The 16,494-nt window shown below is 39.1% G+C and overlaps 1 protein-coding gene across 5 annotated transcripts in view; it reads left to right on the top strand.

The window, feature by feature from the left end:
- The window catches only part of Cntn1 (contactin 1), a 291,216-nt gene that overhangs the window by 149,442 nt on the left and 125,280 nt on the right, over positions 1–16,494 (top strand). For 3 of the 5 annotated variants that reach the window (XM_021183311.3, XM_085831994.1, XM_021183310.3), the window contains one exon: positions 14,702–14,833. In XM_021183311.3, coding sequence (XP_021038970.1) covers positions 14,773–14,833 — 61 coding nt within the window. In that variant the 5' untranslated portion in view covers positions 14,702–14,772. Of the gene's footprint in view, positions 1–2,504; positions 2,530–14,701; positions 14,834–16,494 lie in introns of all 5 variants that reach the window. The other 2 variants (XM_029469977.2, XM_029469976.2) reach the window with 1 other exon arrangement.

Below are 16,494 nucleotides of genomic sequence, written 5' to 3'. Positions count from 1 at the left end.
TTCCTAGACATGGCTGTCTCCACTGAGGACTCAAGCTATACAGAGGGACTAGCATACCTCAGGAAGTCATTAGTGTCTCAGTGTTGAGGGAGCGCTTCGTCTGGCAGTCATTCTTCACATTGTCCTCGTGTGTGTGCATCTGCGAGAGCAAAGGGGAAAGGAGTTGGATCCTTCTGCCTTGCTGGCATGGGCTGTTCCTGCTGTCGAGGCTTATTAAATCCCACTTTGGGTTATTAGATTTGATTCACTGGGCTGGCATCACAGCACAGGGGGTCTTTGTAGTAACCCAGCTATGCCAGATTGGTTTGAGGTATACCTAGGCAAAAATGGATTTAAAAGCACATTTAGTCAGGTCATTATAGTCTAGCAAGAGACTCCCATATAACAGAATTTCTCAGGTATTAGTCAAAGCAGTATAGCAAAATAAATGTCCTTTTCTTCCTTCTTCCTTCCTAGGCCTCTTTCCTCTCCCTCCCTTCCTCCTTCCTCCCTCCCTCCCTCCCCCTCCCTCCCTCCCTCCTCCCCTCCCTCCCTTCCTCCCCCAGTCTGTCTCTCTATCTCTCTGTCTCTCTGTATCTGCCTCTGTCTCTCTGTCTCTGTCTGTCTGTCAATCTCTCTCCCATTCAGACAGCATCTCTCTATGTAGTCTTGATTATCCTGGAACTCACTTTGTAGAGCACGTTGGTCTTGCACTCAAAGAAATCCATCTGTCTCTGCCTCCCAGAGGCTAGGATTAAACCTGTGTGCCATCATTTTTGGCTCAAAGTACAGTTTTCATCTCAATATGGAAGAGTCAATTAGATGTAGATACTGGGAATGTCCACTTTTCACAGAAAATGGAGACCACCTGAAGCACCGCACAGACTAATTCTAAGAAATGGAGTATTACATAATAGATAATATGTTATATGTATTATATTATCATACATGCTATATGACTAGCTTTGAATTTTAGAGCACATTTGCTTAAGGGATGACCTCAAAACACATATAGACACAGTGACCTAGCCATAGATTTTTCTCTGTAATAGAAACTTCAAATTTTACTTGACAACGACAGTAATTTGCAGCTCTGAGATGCCTAAATATTCCCTGGACAACTGATTAAAATGCTGATATTTGCTCTATTCCCAAGAAACTCTTAATTATTCTTGGGTGTTTCTCAGGGATCTGACTAATTAATAAGTCATTTCTATACTGTCCTTTGAAATACACTGAATCCTAATTATGAGGAGTATGTGGATGACTGCTTAAGGAAGATCATTTCTCTTGATCTATATCAAACACAGTCTGTATCTATCTTTGTAGAGAGTTAGATGGGAAGACTATGAGATTAGGCTTCATCTGAAATATTAGAATCCAAACTCTTACTCAATGAGTGGACATGTATTTGACAGCAATCAACATGACTCTTATGATGCAGGCTCTCTCTAAATAATGCAGGTAGACTATGTCACTTGTTATGAGATACTATGTAGATTACTAACAAGTTGCACTGTGTGTTTCCTTTCTCAGATGTGTCCTATGTGTGTGCATTCCCTCATTAGTTTAGCATATTTAGCATTCCTGTTCATCAACGGACTCCATAGAGTTGCTTATATCCAGACAGTAAAGTTTATCCGTTTTTCTCCTGCTACCCATTCCAAGTTCCCGCTGAAACTAAGCAGGCTGTGCATGTCATTTAATAGTCATCTTTGGTTGGGTTTTTTTTTCCCCAACAATTCTATGTCAAAGGTAGCACAAGATTCTCGTGATTTTTTAAAGGAAATGAAGTATGTTTTTTTGGTTGTTGTTGACTAGAAAGAAGAGATCATAAAATAGACACAAGTGTTAAGTCCTGCTGGACAAACTAGCGTGTCCTTTTCTGATTGAATCAGAAAAATTTTGGATTTTCCATAATAAAGAAGTCAGATTGTTTGATTTGCTAATTTTGCTGTCTCCGTTTTTCTTTAGCATCTCAAATTTTTAAGCTTTCAAACAAAATAAATGTACGAGGTGGATACTTCATAAGTTCCATGGGGCAGGGTGATAGTTTGAGATACATTGTTCTGTGTTTTTTTTCACACATGCACACATTCCTAAAATGCAGGGCAAAATCAATGCTTTGTGCTTATACTAGCACTCAAAAATGGTGTATTCCTGAATGTGCAGTGAGTGAGGGTGAATCTAGCAAAGCCATTATGACTTATGGGTTTTATTTTCTTGTAGGAAAAAAAAGATGTCTCCTGTATATATTACAAGTGGATATGTATAGTTTAAGTTTCTCTATACCCATTATGTGTTTTTAAAGATAAGAGAGTTATTAATCTCCTATCCATTTGCATGAAACATGAGCCATGATCTGCTCTGTATGAGAAGGCTTGTCAGCATCCAGTTAATACCCGTATTGTCGCAAAGGCTGCAGATGTCTCCCTCGGTCACTCTTGACCTGGTAATTTCACACTCTGTTGTTCCATTTACTGCAATGTTTGAGCGTTGTTTTCCTCTCTCCATATGCTTTCCAGACTGTGGTGGGAGGATGCTTCGGAGGTAGGCTCTTACCATTGGACCCTGTTGTAGCTCTACCTCTAGCTGGATCACACTAGCTTCTATTCTGGCCAAAAGTAACCTACAGTTACTTTTAGAAAAGAAAAGCTTTCCTTAGGTTTTTGCTAAAAATATCTGGCTACAAGAAGCTGTTCAAATTTCAGTGATGGTACTGCATTGAAAAGGTCAAACCAAAGTCATAATCCTTAAAGATCGAGTTTAAAGGAGTCACCAAAAATCTAAAGAACATTCACAATGTGCTTCATTAAAGATGTAATTCAGTAGTTGCCTGGAGAAGTGTAAGATTTACGTAAAACTGATTACTGAGCTTAGCATTTAAATCTGTAATATCCCCTTTCTAAAGGATTAGAATTTTTTAAAATCCAAAACTAATTTCATTTCCAGAACTTGTTGCTTACTCATTTACTGATTTTAATTTTGCTTATCCTTCCAGTAGGTCTCTGACACTGGAATTTAAACCCAATTCAAAGACTGGGTAGCTGGCATCTTAGAAGGATGAAGAGGCCCCAGCGATGCAGGGAGACTTTCATATTGATTCCTGGACTTTAAAAAGGGTCCCAGTAGTAGGTGACGGTGTTTCTCACCTAGACTAGCCCATGTTTACATGTACTATGCCTTCCTCATCATAACCTAGAAGTAGACCATATAACAATGTCCCCCCCCCCCCCAGGCCGGAGCAGAAGCACTAGGGTAAGGAATACACATGACATTTTAGGTTAATTTCCCTTTCCTAATAACTTTTCACTAATTGTGCTGATGATAAGAAACACTTGATTTTCTGTGTGTCTATATCCCTAAAAATGTCCTTTTATTTATTTTTAAATACAGACACAACTTCTTAATAGATCTGTTTCTCCCTCAGTGCAAGTGAGAATCATTGACCTTGATAGAAACAGCCTGGCTTGACATGGACGTCTATGTAAACTCTGTGCAAATGACTGTTAGTCATTAAGCGCTTACTAACGGTGTGATGACTTGTTTTAATTAATTTATTTGGAAAATGTCACTCCAGAACAGAACACAAGAGCAAGATGGCATTGTCATAGCACTGAAATGACTGTCCAGATATGGGTCAGATGCCTCACGTGACAACATTAGGAATGATTCCTTCCTCTGTATATTTGTTGTTGGCTTATAGGCAATGACTGATTTTTTAAATGCTAACTGTGGAGATTGTTGCTTTGTCATAAATGTCTATTAGCTACAATGGAATCCTAGTGAAATCTCTAGTCTCGTGTTCATAATCGTGTCACCCACCAATAAAGACTACTTCCTTACCTTTAAATGTTTCTGTTTATGTCTCTGGTCTTAATGTTCTAGGTAAGACATCCAGCACTAGATTGAATGAGTGCTAATGTTGATTCCCGTACCCGATTTTGTGGAATTGCTTTAGGATTTTTTTCTCCATTTAGTGAAATGTTGGCAATAGGTTAGTTACATATACTCTTTTTCTTATGAGAAGTGTTCTTAGTCACCTCGTTGCTTCAGTAGGTTACGAATGCATAAAAGAATGATGGAGTTCGTTTAAAGCCTTTTCCGCATCTGTTGAGATAATTGTGTGATTTCTTTCATTGACTTGATTTATACTTGAATTATGTTTATTAATTTTTATATCCTGGACCATCTATACATCTTTAGAATGAAGTCAAGTTGATCACAAGGCTGTTCTTTATGACGTGTGCCTGTATCTGAACTACAAGTATTTTGTTGGGGATTTTAGCAGCTATGTCCATCAGGGAAAGTGGTCAGCAATTCTCTGTCATTGTGTCTTTGTCTCTTTTGGAATCTGTGGAACACTGATTGTATGCAGAGGGTCTGGGCTGATTTCTCTCTGTCTCTGTCTCTGTCTGTCTCTGTCTCTCTCTCTCTGATTTTACAAAATAGTTTGAGAAGCACTAAAGTTTGTTGAGGGACTAGTGGAATTCAGCAGTGATCTTTTCTGTGCCTTGACCTATTTGGTATAGGTGTTTTATTCATTTTTTATTACTGTTTTGATCTCATTTAGTCTATCAAAGAATTGACTGTTTGATTCTTGATAATTTCCAATTTATTCACCTATGCCCTATTCTTATCTATTCCTTTTCATATGAGGGTTTGGGGTTTGGCTTATTCTTCTTTTCCCAAGGCTCTGATGTATATTGTTGTGTTTTGTTTGCTTGTTTTGTTTTTGTTTGTTTATTTGAAATTTCTCTGATTCCCTACTGTAGGTAGTTAAAACAACAAAATATACTCTTAGAACTGCTTTTATTGTATCCCTTAGGTTTTCATATTTTATACATTTATTGTCATTGAATAATAGCATTTGAAAATTTCTTTCTTGGTTACTTCAATGACCCCATTAATCACTGTGTTGTGTTTTGTTTGTTTGTTTGTTTGTTTGTTTGTTTTTTAATCTTCTTAAGTTGCATATGTTTGTATTTTCTCTTGCTGCTGATTTCTGGGTTTTGCTTTGTTTTTGTTTTTGGTTTTTGTTTGTTTGTTGTTGTTTTTTGCTGTTGTTGTCTTGTTTTATTCTTTTTTCAATTCTGGTCACCTATAACTATATCTGTGAAGACTGTCTGTCCCAACAAACAAACTATTTTAGAGAAAGTTTCAGTAGCTGTTGGAAAAAATAAAGTATATTCTGAAGTTTTAGGGTGGAATGTTCTGTAGATGTCTCTTAAATCCATTGGCTCTATGAAGTCTTTTAATTAACATGTTTTTCTGGTTTTTATTTTATTTTTATTTTTTGCCAGAGTGACCTATGAATTTGTGAGAATGGATAATACAGCAATATTCTATTGGGGTTAATCTGTGTTTTCACATCTAACCATGCATTTTATGAAAGTGGGTATATCTGTATTGGCTGAGTTTTTTTTACATTTATAATGTCTTCTTATTAGACTAATTCCTTGATTAGAATAGCATGACCTTCTTAGTCTCTTCAGATTGGCATCATTTTAAGTCTCTTTGTCAGATACCAGGCTGGTGATTTCATTTGTTTAGAATTCTTTCTTCCATTCTTTTATCCCATGGTAGTGTCTGTCTTTGAATGCAAAGTTTGTTTCTCAGATAGAGCAAATACATGGATTCTGATTTATAATATAATTTTTTTGTCTGTCTTTTGATTAGAGAATTGAGACCATTAATATTCATTGTTATTATTGAAAACTGAAGGTTGAATATTTATTATTTTATCTTTTGGCTGTGTTTTGTCTTTTCCTAATCCCAGTTTGTTTAACCTACTCTGGAGTCTTGGATTTTTTTTCCCAGTATTCTCTTCAATGTGCTTTTCATTTATATTAGCCGGAGGGTTCCTTCAGTATCCCCTGTAAGTCCAGTTTCTGGTCATAAATTCCTTTCATCTGTTTTCCTCATGGAACATTTTCCTATCTCCCCCAAGCATGGCAGGTTTGCAGTATATAGTAGTTTGGGGTGGCAGCTGTGGTTGCTCAAATCTTGACATACATGATTTCAAACTTTTCTTGTCTTGGGTGTTTCTGTTGACAAGTCAGCTGTGTGTCTGAACGCCCCGCCTTTAAAGATGACTGGGTGTTTTCTCTCGTAACTCTCAAGACCGTTTCCTCATTTTGTACTTTTAGTGTTTTACCATGATTTTACACACACACACACACACACACACACACACACACACACACACACACACACTTAATTTCTTCTCTGATCCTGTCTATTTGGTTTTCAGTGTAACGACAATCTGGTTCCTGTACGTGTGCATGATATTCTTGCACTACTCTGGTGAGCGAGCATTTGGATCAGGGCTAGTGTGCTTGGTGTTCACTCAGCATAGCTGTCTTGGCTCAGCTAGGCACTGTGAGAAGTTCAGTCACCGAGACCCTCTGTGCTAATTCATGAGGGGCTGCTGAGTTTCCAAGTTTAAACTTGGAATGGGAGTCTATGATCTCTGGCATCATGTGCAACAGTTTTGCTAGAGTAGGTACATGGTTTCTGCCATCATGGGAGAGGTCTAATGAACTTGTTTTACACATTTTTAGATGAAAACTAAGTCTACATAGCAATTTTTTAAAATCAGGTATTCTGTCACAATCCAACCCAACACCATATTAATTTGCTGCATAATAAGACATGCTGGTAAAAGAATGTTTAAAATCTAGTTTTCATTATTACAAAATCCTGTTTCTATGAAATAGCCAGCTTTGTATGTCCAGTAAGATCATTGCAGTTCATAAAATATTAGCCGCAATATGAACCAAGTTGTTTACAAGGCTTCCTTTTGGATAAAAGTATGAACTTGGAACTCACCACACCAATGCCAAGTGAACAACTTGGTTATTGTGTTATATAGATCCATGTGCACTCAGAGGACACAGATGAGGGTTTCAGATTTCTATTTTTCCGGGATAAGGGACATGTACATAGGAATAGTGACAGCAACATCTTAAGAAAGCATTTCTGGGTTATGAGCTAGACCAGAGAGCTAAGGAGTGAGGTTGGGTACTCAATGGGCATTTGGGACTCTGGTTTATTTATTTAGACCTACTCTCTTTCACATTTGTTTGTTGCATGTGCCTTTTACGTGAAGCCCTCAGTCCGGTTTACAGTATTTTTGCTGCCATTGGTTTCTCTGCTATGTAACCTACAGGTCTTGGTGCCCGACCTAATACCAGGCCACACTTATGTGTTCAAGCCCTAATATTGCCAGTGGTTTTGTGACCCTGGCATTAAGAATGCCAAAGTCTTGAGCTTGAGGTGACCTCTAGAGAAAAGATACAAAGGGCTACAGCTTTAAACTCATCAAAGGAGTAGAGGGAAAGACAAAGAACCTTGACAGACCAAGAATGGCTGAGGATTCTTGTCTCTTTCTTAATGTGAAACCTTTTAGATTCCTGTTTCCTCCAACCAAACTTGAGTGAAAAATTGTCTCCAAACTGGAACAGGGGCATAACCTAGAGCCCAAGGACCCTTCCACCGAGGAAACCACTCATCAGCCTGACTCTCGAGTAACGTTGTATACATTCTAGTCTTTGTCTCGACTTTTTATAAATTGTATGGTGGCCACTACCTCTCCATTAGCCAAACTACAAATAAAACTGGTGCATTTTTGGTACCAATTTATGTTTCCTAATTTCTTTGAACAAGAGAAGGTGGTAGGGTAGCTGACTGATGAGTCCTGTGGTGTGTCCTCATGAGAGAAATGCTTAGAGCAGTTTCCTTAAGAGATTAGCTGTGCTGTGCTGCTGATGGATGAGATCAGAGAGTCCTTATATACCTGGGAACATCTAGAGGCTATGAAGATCTGATGGAGCAGTCAGTGTAGCAACTGGTGTCAGGCTTCACCTGGGAGTATCAGAAACCATGATGCCCTGAAGGCCATGGAGCTTTTGAAGGTAGTCAGCACAACATGGCTTTGAGGAAATGAAGCAAGCCCTGCTTCCTGCTTCCTTCCGTTCCTTGGTAGAAATGAGGCTGCCTCTGGACCTGGCAATCTGTGTGAGATGATGGTTTTCTCCCTTCCTGCTTCATTTTCCATCGCTGTGAGGTCCATGGAGCCTGTAGAGTCGACTCTGATGAGTCCTGTTACATCCTCATGAGAGGGATGCTTAGAGCAGTTTCCTTGAGAGAAGATTAGCTGCAGTGTGCTGCTGAGGGATGCAACCAGAGAGTCAAAACTGACAGGAGAGCAGGCAATACGATACAGTAAATCACTGGTAAAAACAAATGCATGGACGAGATGTCAAAGATGCTTTTATGATCAACCAGCAAGATCCCATTTAATGGGATAAATTACACACTGCCTAGTTGATGATTTAGTGCTGTTGAAGTGACAACGTCTTAAAGCAAAGCAAGAAAGGCATGGTATACCACAGAGAGGCATGAACAATGGCACACTTTTGATCTGATGAGTGATAATGTTCAAACTCGGAGACAAGGCTTCAAGCCACTTCATCTCTAAAATCTTAAAGCATCACCCCTCTTCAAGGTTACATTTCCAAGCTGCAGGAATCTCTAACAAAGCCCAAAACCTCAAGAAGAAACATATCTTATTATTTATTGTTATGAGCTTATCCTTAGTCAAGTTAAATTTTAGGTCTGTGAAGGTGCTTAGAATACAGGTTTACACCCAGATCTTCATTTGTATATAACCAAGCAAGCAATGGCAAGTGCATGAGCGCCATCATGGCTGTCCAGATGGACCTATTGTTACTAAAATCCTATGCTATACTCCCCAGGGAAACCCGATCTTTCTGATCTCTGTCATAAGAATTCAGATGAAACACAGAATTTACTGTAGATTATAGAGAAGAAAGACAGGTTGCTGTTATTGTTCTTGTTGCTGCTGCTGTTGTTGTTTTATCCAGATACTAGGGCTTTTTCAAGGGTGAGAGTGGACCATGACCAAAAGAACCCAATGATGTGAATACACATTTTAGGAAGACTTTATATGCTTTCTAAAGCATGCAGAATACAGATTTTCTTGAAGGAGCGTTTCTTCCCTTGGAGTGTTTGGCAGGCCTGTTTGCTTATGTAAGCATCTGCCTCCTGCCAGGAGTAAAGATATTCTAGTGAGACATTGGTGCTCTTCCTCTGAGTTGCTAGACTATTAGGAATGTGGGCTCTAAGTTATTGCAATTTCCATAGAAGACTAAGTGGAGAGAGGAAATGGCTGAGACCAATTTGTAAGAGACACTGGAATCTGGACAAGGATGGGCTAATACCACATGTGATAAGGACTACTTAGCTATGTTTAATTCTTATGGTCTATTTCAAGCTATGTTTAATTCTTACCATCTAGCTCAACTTAAATTTCACAGAATAGAACGATGGATGGACTTGAGAGAGGGATTCACTAGACCTCCTTGTTTTGTTTTCCAAAGTGGCCAGACTGAGGGAATCTCCATTCTCTCATTTCCTACTACCGTTGTCTTTAGTTGGCCTATTGAGGATGGGTGGGTGGCCAAGTATAGATTGCACAGGTTGTCAGAATGCATTCTAACAATTCTGGTACAGTTTGACCTTTATAGAAGGAGGCACTCTCTTGCTCTTTCTCAGAAAGTTTCTTGCTTTTCAGTAATCATAAGATTTAGGGTTCCTTGAATGAAATGTATAGAGTTATGTACTAGAGACCCAATGATGTGGATTCTTTGAGAGTGGCAAGGTCCTTGCTATGCTGTTTGGAGCTTAACTTGGTTAGTTAAGACGTCATGTGTCTGGAAGTCAACAGAATGGCCTCCTGAGAGCCAGTGGACTTCAAGTCCAGTGTCTCACAGCACTGGACAGAACTAACAGATTTATAAAAGAAAAAATGAAAAAGAATTCCCAGAAGGAGGGGGTTCACAAAGAGGAAGTCTTTTCACTTCTTAGTTTAGTACCTTTTATGAGACATACAGAAGAAACTGAATTGACAGTGAGGTCATCTGTAACTGAGATTAGCCATTCTGTGAGCAGGCCCCCAGCCCATCAGCAAAGCGAGCATGCATTGCTGATTGTATCAGAGGAGTGATCACTTGCCATCTTCCCCCACTCTCTCCACCTGTCCTTTTCTTGTTTTCAATATGTCTAATGCAAGCTCATTATTTGCCACAGACCCCCACCCTTATGTACTGTGTGGAGTCATGCTGTTCTCTCGTCTGGGCAGTTCAGAATGTGATATCTCCATGCAGGGCCAGAGATTTGACGTAGATCCCATTCCTCAGACCAGTAATATGAGCCCATAAGTTCCAGGCCTTCTAGTTCACCAGCTGCTGGTTACGATCAAGGGCTCTAGCCCTGTGTTTCTAATCCTGCTGATATCTAACCAGACACCAAGCACTAGTAGAATAAAAACCAATCGTTACACATCAACTACTTCAGAGTAACTCCACAGCAACAGTCTCAGGCAATGCTTACAGAAGTTCCCAGTTCCATATTTAATATGTGAGAAAAAAAATGAGGGTCACAGGTTGAATAAGCATCCCAGTGTTGCAAGCTACACAATAGTTGGGGTAAAATAGAGATAAGGTCTGCCTCAGCTCCCTATGTGACTACGCCTTCAAATGTCTTATCTGGTGCTTTGGTCTCTGAGAAGGAAGTGCTAAACAAGATCCTAGACCTAGAATTTGTTTGGCTTTGTTTTGTTTAACTCACTAGAACACCTGCTCTGTGTGGACACAGCCAATGTGTATGTGCCCCACTTCCCCAGACTACCTGTAGAGTTAATGGGGAAGTGGACCACTCCTTCATGTTACACCAGGACTAAAGACCACAAGAGTGAATGAGTTCACAGAAAGCTCCTTGCCTCCTCTCCCTGTCTGCCAATTGGCTCTTCTCTTGGCTAAGTGCTGCTGCTCTCTCACCCAAGACCAAACTACTGCAGCCGACCTTGCTCTGTAATCTGAACAACTGGGAGCCCTCCTGCTCTTCCCCCATTATAACACTTTGTAGGAAGTACCCGAGAGCTGCGTTAACATTCAGTGGTTCCTGCTGCTGCTGCTGAGCTGCACATGCCCTATGGTTTGCTGTGTATATATGTTAGCTAGGTTATTCTTTGAGAACGATTATCTCAGAGAAACATAAGTTTTGACATGGTGATCTGTTTGCATTTTTTCTACCTTCCTCTTCACTAAAGATTTCATCCTAAGTATGGCGCAAAGCCCTATGGAAAGATTGGAAGCCCAAAACACTCATTTTGTTGCATTTCTCAGCTTAGATTGACACAAGGAATTGTGTCAGTCATTTTCATTTATGTCTATATTTGGGACTATTGATATCATGCATGACTTACATAAAACAAATCTGATAATTTTTCTTCGGGCCATTTAACTGATCCCCTTCCTTCGTGAAAAAAAAATATTTATCATTCTTCGTTATTTTCAAATACTACAGTGAAAATATTTGATTGCAGTAGTTTTCTACTTGCCAGTCTTGCTTAATAAAAAAGCAAATTTAAATTAAATATTCTAGATAATACAGCTTTTCTAGATGTCTAAGTTGTGAATCCCCAAGAATCTGTGATAATAGGTGATGTTCTGTGTTTCATATTTTTTTTTCTTTCAAAAGGTTTTCAGTTAAGATAAAGGCGTGAATTTTAAGTTTGTAGCCATCCTCAGTACATTTTCCAAGGGAGATTTTTTTCATTTCAAGACTTAAAGCTTCAAATGAGTAGAAACTGAGTAATTTATATTTGAAATATATTTTACGACATACGTGAAATCTTCACGGGCCTCACAAAAAAACTATTTTAGGTTTGTATATCTCAAGTGTCTCTCTTGACTGTACTTTCACAATCAGCTGTGTCTTGGCAGCAGCATGTGGGAATTCCATGACTACAGCATTCTGGTCATGAAGCCAATGACCTCCAATTTTGGTGATTGAAAAGACATTTTAGTTTACTTTCTGTTGCTCTGGTAAAATACACAAATATACACACATTCACATATGCACACACATGCAGTCACATGCATACACATGCACACACAGAGAAACGGAGAGAGAGACAGAGAGAGAGAGAGGGAGAGGGAGAGGGAGAGGGAGAGGGAGAGGGAGAGGGAGAGGGAGAGGGAGAGGGAGAGGGAGAGGGAGAGAGAGAGAGAGAGAGAGAGAGAGAGAGAGAGAGAGAGAGAAACCTTAGAGGATAAGGTGAGAGCTTTAGCTCACAATTCCAGGTAACATTGCACGATAGCAAGGGAATCAAGGCAGCAAAGAACTTAAACTAACTCCTCCTATCACATCCCCAGTCAAGAGCAGAGAGAGAGTAGAATACATACACATTTGTGCACTTCTTCCTCTCTACATTTATATACTCCAGGATGCAAACCCAGAGAATAGAGCTGCACATAGTGGGCAAGTTTTCCCACTTCTCTTAATGTAAACAAGACAAGTCACCACCCACAGGCCAACCTGATCTAAACAATGTCCCACTAACACTCTTTCCAGGTTACACTAGACTTGTGTGACATTGACAGCTAAAATTTGCCATTGTAGACATGTTTTGAGACCATTACTGGCGAAGCTGGGAAAATGTCAAATGTCAAGCTCAGCCCTGGGGTCCATCGACTATGACATAGCTGGAGGCTTCACTATGAAGTAAAAGAGAGGTTAGGCTTTCTGAGAAAATTCACAGAACAACTTAACAGAGTCTTCAGGCAATGGCATAAGGGAAGGGGCCATGGGAGTCTTGGACATACCTCAGCATAGCTATTCATCCCATTTGGTTTTTTTCTTTCCTTTATTTTTTATTTTATGTGCATTAATATCTTGCTTACACATAAGTCTGTGTGAAGGTGTCTGGTCCCCTGGAACTGAAGTTATAGATAACGGTGAGCCACTATGTGGCTGCTGGGAATTGAACCCACATCCTCCGTAAGAACAGTTAGTGCTCTTAACCACAAAGCCATCTCCCCAACTCCTCCTTTCATTCCCATATCATGTCTTCAAGTAGATCATGTTTCTTTTTGTCTTCTGGCTTTGGGCTGCTCCCCTATAGGTTCTAAAGCCAGATGTCTTTCCTCATCCTCAGCGAAGGAGGACTTTCCACTTGTCTGAATAAAGAAAATGACTGTTGTCTCCTTCAACATGACATTTCCAGCCATTAACCAAGATACTTGTCATGAGCCCACTGACCGTTCACAAAGCTATTTGTGTCAGAAGATATTAACTTGTCAGCTTACCAGGATTCATATATCTCTGAGGGAGTCTCTGACATAGGAGGCATCTATTGCTACATGAGCAGAATCTCATATGCCACCGATCAGGATCAGGCCAGGTGTAACAGAGTAGCGGAGAGAAATATGCGTGTGTCCCAAATGATGTGCTGAGGTGTTGCCTGCAGATACCCCTTTCTTGCCTTTCTTCCTGTCTAACATCCCGTATCGCTATTTTAAAATACTTGAAAACATGTTATATCCTCCCAAGTTGAAACTCCTATTCTGGATATCTCTGTAATTCTCTAGGCTAAATTGTTTTCCTAGAGTTCAATAGAAATGGTTGAATTATTTACGGCTACAGAATCTCCATCTTCACATTTTGCTCCCATTGCCACAGTGCTGTGTTTACCATGATCTCAGTAAAGGTACACCTTTCCTCTCAAGTTGAATATCATGCAAATCTCAATTTATGTTATTACGCTAAATCATCATGGGCATGTCTGTTTTGCCACTGACCAGAGAGTGTCTTAATAAGAGCTACTCTGCCTTGCTTTTGATTTTTCATATCTCTTGCTAATGCAGAGACAATTTCACCACAGAGATAATGAAACATTAGTTATGTGCTCTGCACTGTCACCAGGCTGTTCCAAACTGCTGGGTGAAATCCTAACAGTGTAACTATGTGGTCATCGGTCTTTTGGAAAACTAACCAAAGCAAGATATTTTAACTAGATTGTTACACGACTTTGCATCTTAGTTTATGAAGTGGTTTCTCCTTAGTTTTAAAGATGGAGCCTTAGCTTTTAAAAATTATGATCATATCAAACCTATCTTGATCCGCGCTGACAGTGATGGCTGGAAATAGTGTACAATAAGAAAAAAGACATTTAATGAGCAAATAAAAGAAGAAAATGGCAAGAGGAATGATTAGGACTGGTTATATTGAATCTTGTCTCAGATGTGCAGCAAGACCCTATTTAGACAGACAGACAGACCAAAGCATTAGGCATTTCTGGCAAATATTTTCTACAAAATACCAGAAGGCTGCACTGCTATGCCACCCTCCATGCTTCTGAAAGCTCTCACCAAACCCACCCTTTTCCCTGTGGCCTCAGAGAGGTCCCAAGGGCCTCACACATTAGATTGCATTTAAATTGATCCTTTTATCTGAGCTCCAACTAATTATAATCTATTAAATTAATCTATTTAGATGTTGACAGTCTAAGAGTTTCAGTAGATAATAGTGTGTTTCGTGTTAAGGAAGAAAAAGAAACCTGGTGATTTGCCATCAGAGTGCCTTGTCTAGACCAGCATGGGCATACTGGTAACTTCTCGTTACACATATATTAAAATGAGTGGACATCAGAAAACTAAAATGTAGTTAATAATGCCACTGTCCCTAATTATTGGACGTTTATCCTTCTCTCTCGTCCTCGCCCCCCCCCCCATCCTCTTTGATTTTTCTCATTTTGTTCTCCTGCCTACTCTGGCTGTTTTTGTTTCCATTTCTTTCTGTATCTTGCCTTTTCCCCCCACTTCTAACTTATTGTCCCATTTTTTTCTCTATACAGGTCTTTCATAGTATTCAACTGCCATAAAGCTTTCATTACTTTTGGAAACTGACCCATCTATTCAACAAAAGATGAAAATGCCATTGCTGGTCAGCCATCTCCTGCTAATCTCCTTAACATCCTGTCTAGGAGGTAAGAAAAATCCTTCGTGTGTCTTCCATAAATTACGTGACCATAATCTATATGCATTTTTATCATGAAAATCTTTCATGTGAAATAAGAACAAATATCTTCTTTTGACCTCTGGGTCTGGTCATATTAATAAATACACTTTATACACTAAGAATAGCCTTACTTTTATTTTTAAATAAAATTTTGTAAGATTTAGCCTAGTGTCCATAGTAGTGAAATGCTCATAAACATGTAAACTTTGTATCTCTGGTAGTAGGAACAGTTAGCATGTGACGGCATGGCTTAAATCAACACTATTTAATGTAGAATTGGGAGAAATGGTTGGTATTTCTATCACCTGCCTAGAATCGAAGATACTTCAGTACTGGCAATAATAGTAAAATGTAGTAAGAAATTTAAAATGTAGTACTTTAAATGACTGCCTCTCTTCTTTAATACAAACCACTCACTTGTCTGATAGCATCAGGTTAAGTTAATTATAGCTGCGTTTAATAACTGATTCACAGCATTTCTGATAATCAATAAACAATGGCTCTTATGAGTATCCAGCACAATGCTGAATCCGATAAATCCTGCACTTCTCTAGTCAATTTTAGGAAAATAGTGTCCATATATTCTATGATGTTTATAAACTTATAAAGAAGAGCACAACAGCTTTGAGCTCTCCATGCAAATACCATGTTTCTCTCTTTCGGAGCAAATATGAAAATTCAGATACAGTCCCCACAAGCATAGACATGCTTTTTTCTTTCCTTTTTTCTTTCTTTCTTTCTTTCTTTCTTTCTTTCTTTCTTTCTTTCTTTCTTTCTTTCTTTCTTTCTTTCTTTCTTTCTTTCTTCCTCTCTTCCTCTCTTCTTCCTCTCTTCCTCTCTTCCTCTCTTCCTCTCTTCCTCTCTTCCTCTCTTCCTCCCTTTCTCTCTTTCTCTCTCTCTCTCTTTCTTTCTTTCTTTCTTTCTTTCTTTCTTTCTTTCTTTCTTTCTTTCTTTCTTTCTTTCTTTCTCTCCTTTTAATGGCAATAGCACATTTCCTAACATTCATTTTCCCCCCTGCAAACCTCCACCTCAATGAACTTTGCTCAGGGAGCACTTGTGAGTAGCTATTCAACTGAAGGTGTATCTAACCTAAGCCTTTCATCCAGTCTCTGCTGGTCTCTTTAAGGATGTACCCAAAGATTATTCTATTGCATTTATTATTTACCTAGTTCACTTGTGTGTCTGATACAGGGTCTCTTGTAGCTCAGAATACCCTGAAATTTATTAGATGGTGAAGGATGACCTCAAACTAATAATCCTCCAGTATTAGCCTCCTAAGTGCTGGGATCACAGTAGAGCCAGCTGTTATTTATTTTTAAGGAAATAAAAATTATGGGTGTTGAGGAGATAGTGATTTTTATTATACTAATTTCAAAATTTGGTGAAAATAATTTTCTTACTGTCAATAGTGGGAGACAGAGCTACAGTACCATACTTTGCCTTCAGCAGCCTCAAGCTGCCCCTCAATCTTTCAGTCACCTAAACTCCAGTCAAACCAGATCCTTGGCTTTGAGGTCCAAAAGAATTTTAAGACTAGCCCTTATACAACAGAGTCTGAGTTTATTAGAAATATAGGGAAAAGCACTTAGAAAAAATTAAATCACAACTTTGAGCATCTGTGTAGGGTTC

The sequence above is a fragment of the Mus caroli genome, unplaced genomic scaffold (genome assembly GCF_978045245.1).
Source record: "Mus caroli unplaced genomic scaffold, Mus_caroli_1 scaffold_16, whole genome shotgun sequence".
NCBI lineage: Eukaryota > Metazoa > Chordata > Mammalia > Rodentia > Muridae > Mus > Mus caroli.
This window is presented reverse-complemented; position numbering and strand designations above follow the sequence as displayed.